A 3,481-nucleotide genomic window follows, 5' to 3' on the forward strand; every position below is an offset into this window, starting at 1 on the left:
TCTCCGTGCCATAGAGCCGTGATGCGCCGTTGAGGTCAAGGTAGATGTTGGGACCCTCGACTTCCTCTTCTTCGTCCATCCTTGACCGCATTCCCAGGCGTTTACGTTTCGGTCGTGATGAGACTTTGGAGTTGGTCCGTGGACGTGGAGCCGGGATCTTGTCTGCCTGGGTTGTCTCCGTGCCATAGAGGCGTGATGCGCCGTTAAGGTCAAGGTAGATGTTGGGACCCTCAGCTTCCTCTTCTTCGTCCATCCTCGTACGCATTGCCAGGCCTTTTGGTTGTGAGACTTTGGAATTAGTCCGTGGATCCGGGATCCTGTCTGGCTGTTGTGATGCGCCGTTGAGGTCAAGGTAGATGTTGGGACCCTCAGCTTGTTCTTCTTCATCCATTCCCGAGCCTTGTGGGTTCCATGCTGCCCAATGTCGTGGCGCTGACGCCGTTCTCAAGTTGTGCTTTTTTGATGAGACGTTGTCTTGTCGAGTCCGTGGAAGAGGATCCGAGGTTCTCACTGCTGCGGTCTTCTTTTTGTTTCGAGGCTGCGATGAGACGTCAGAATTGAGGGGGTCCGTGGAAGTGGTGCCGGGATACCTTGTTGATCTGTCGTCTTGGTGGCCGGTGGGTAGTAGGTAGAGTCGCCGGTGTTGGCTGTCCCGTCGGACCGTGGAGGTGGAGCTGGAGCCTTTCCCACCACCCTCGGGCGTTTGGGTCGCGATAAGACCATGGAGATGTCAGGCTTGCTTGGGCTGGGACGAGGACCCGGGGTAGATGTAGAACCACTTGGCCTTGTCACGTCTGCGGCATACACAGGGTTTTCCAAACGTGTCGTCTCGGCATACGGAGGAATGTCATCCGGAATGTCTTCTTGTGCATGTTGTGGAGTTACAGGGCTCCCAGCAGTGTGGGCCGGCGGTGACTGGATGTTTTGCAGCGGTATGTCGCCGGCAGCATTGCACGGTATGTGGTACCGGTCCCGTTGTCGCCTCTTTTGTCGCCTCTGTCGTTGCCTCTTGTAGCACATTCTGCCGACGATAGCAAAGGCCAGAACCAGCCATGTGCTTAGGATGTAGATACCTATCATCATACCGGTGTGCGATTCTGCATTATCTCTTGCTGGAGTGTTCCTATCAGTTGGTTTGCTCGTCTTTTCTGTGATCCTGGCGTTCTGCTGGACAGGTGTTGTGGTGTAGGCAGTTGTCATCTTCCTTTTTGCTTCATTACGTGTTGGAGTGGTACCATCCTGACGAATCTTCCTGTCCGTGGGTTTGATGATCTTTTCTGTCACCTTTGCGTTTTGCCAGTCGGATGTTGTGGTATAGACGGCTGCCATCATGGTGTGCGCTTGTCCCTGCCCGACTTTGCTTATCTCACTTGACTTGGTCAGCGGTAGATCCACAGTGACGGTGTCTGGTGTAGACTGCACGATGCACCGGTAACTGCCCTCCGTCCAGCACCGGTAGGCTTGCTGACTCATCCGGAGGGTGTAGGTGGAGTTGCCGATATAGGGTAGGCCGGAGTCATCTGTTGAGTGCGCCGTTCTTCCTTCAGGAGACTGGGTGGTAGGCATCTCGTGCTTCAAGCTTGTGCTTATAGTGCCGCCACATGGGTCGAGTGACTCTCTTTCCTCAATAGCCCTACCTTTTGGATCCAACCATTTGATCTCTGGCTGCTTCTCCCAGAAGACCTCACACACGAGAGTGGCTCCGTTATCATGTTGTGACACCCTGGCTGTAGGTGGTGGACACGGCATCTCAGCCTTATCCACGTCAGCAATCTTTCTTCCCGAGAGGTTAGGCGGGTAGCTGCACAGCAAACGGTCATAGGCATAGAGACTTGCTGCTTTAGGCCCTTCAGACGTTAAGCTTTCCAGCGCACAGGTACAACGGAAAGGGTTCTCCTTAACGTCGACAAGATCAATTCTGCGCATGGTAGTAAGCGCCCCCGCAGGGATGGACAATAGCTGGTTGTGGTCAAGAGAGAGCTTGCGTAAGCATTTGAACTGACCGAACGCCTTCCAAGTGATGTGTGAGATCTTGTTGTAGTTCAGGTGCAGGAACTTGAGCTCGGTCAGCCCTGTGAAGTACCACTCTTCAACAGCACAAAGGCGGTTATGCCTCAGGCTGAGAAACTTAAGCTTGGCCAGTGGCTGAAGGGCGTTCCTCTTGATCTCCTCGATTTCATTCCAGCCAAGGTCGAGCTTTGTCAGCTTCCTGATCTTGCCAAACCAACTTCCGATCACACTGATGGCGTTTTTGCTCATTGACAGCCCAAGGAGGTTTGGCACGGCCGAAAACGTTTCGGGTGCAGCCGTCACGATGTTGCCAGGCCCCAGGAGCAGTGTGTAGAGCTGAACAAGACGAGGCAGGGGCTTCAGCTTGCCGCTGCTGTCGGAGTGCCCTGCCACTTGGAGCTTAGGCAGAGTGGGAGGAAGGCATCCGAGCTGATTCCCTTCGGTGTGCCCGGTAGTGTTGCAAAATGCACACGGCAACCTGGGGGCTTCCACATAAACATCCTCCACCCTACGTAGTTTGCAATACCCTGAACGTTTTACCTCACAAGGGGCAGAGCAAGACGAACCAGCCTGAGACGGGTCAAACGCAAGGAGAAAGAGAAGGAAAAGCGACATCTTTGTGTCAGCCATTTCAGTCTCTTTTACAATGGTTGTTCTACTACACTACTCGCTACAAATCTAGTCAATCAGGATTATACAAATGTTTTAGGATGCACAAAGAAGTCTTTGAATGAAGCTACATCATGTTCTACAATGTCCTTGCCTCTTGTTGTAGCCAGTGATCGCCCGTGCTGCAAACTTTCAACCAGAACGTCTCTTGCCAAGGCAAGTCCTGGAAAAGAGGGGAAATGTCATGAGTATTTCATGTAGCGGTTGATAAAGTGATCTAAAAAGAGAAAGATATTTTTTTATGTAATATCTTAAAAGGTTTAGCACACCGGTTTTGTTTACAAGCTTAGAGGCATAAAAGTATGACAACAACTAAAACATACATGCCCGCATCAAGTTTACTCCTTTTCCACAAACATGTTTGCAACCAGATTGTAAATCGCACAAAGAAGCGCATACATAATAAATAAATATATTACATGAATTTCATCAATATATAGAAAAATAAATACTAATGAACAAAACCTTTCGAAGGCAAAAAAAAAGAAGTGACAGAAGAATAGCAAAGAATTTACAGCGCTGCGTTGTGATGTTTCACCTTCCAGATTTCACGATAACGGCAACGTTTTTTGCACGCTCGTTCGCATCAGTTTTAGGGTGCCAGTCATCTATATTTGCCATATATCCAGCCCAGAAGCACAATTCTTTTGGTAGTTTGATCTTTCCCAGGAATCTTTATATAGACCGGAAAATAAAAATCATTTATTGACCAAAAAACTCCCACACTATTTATGTGTAAATATAACTAATCCGCGTCCATGTGAAACTGTCGGCACAAAAATACAATGATTTAACATCTATT

At 49.7% G+C, this 3,481-nt stretch overlaps 1 protein-coding gene across 1 annotated transcript; it reads right to left on the reverse strand.

The window, feature by feature from the left end:
* Nucleotides 1-507: 507 nt before the first annotated feature.
* Nucleotides 508-2,625, reverse strand: LOC118404998. The gene has a single exon (XM_035804398.1). The coding sequence runs from the start codon at nucleotides 2,623-2,625 to the stop codon at nucleotides 508-510; it is 2,118 nt and encodes a 705-aa protein (XP_035660291.1).
* Between the last annotated feature and the right edge of the window lie 856 nt (nucleotides 2,626-3,481).

Source organism: Branchiostoma floridae, chromosome 17 (genome assembly GCF_000003815.2).
Source record: "Branchiostoma floridae strain S238N-H82 chromosome 17, Bfl_VNyyK, whole genome shotgun sequence".
NCBI classification, from domain to species: Eukaryota; Metazoa; Chordata; class Leptocardii; order Amphioxiformes; family Branchiostomatidae; genus Branchiostoma; species Branchiostoma floridae.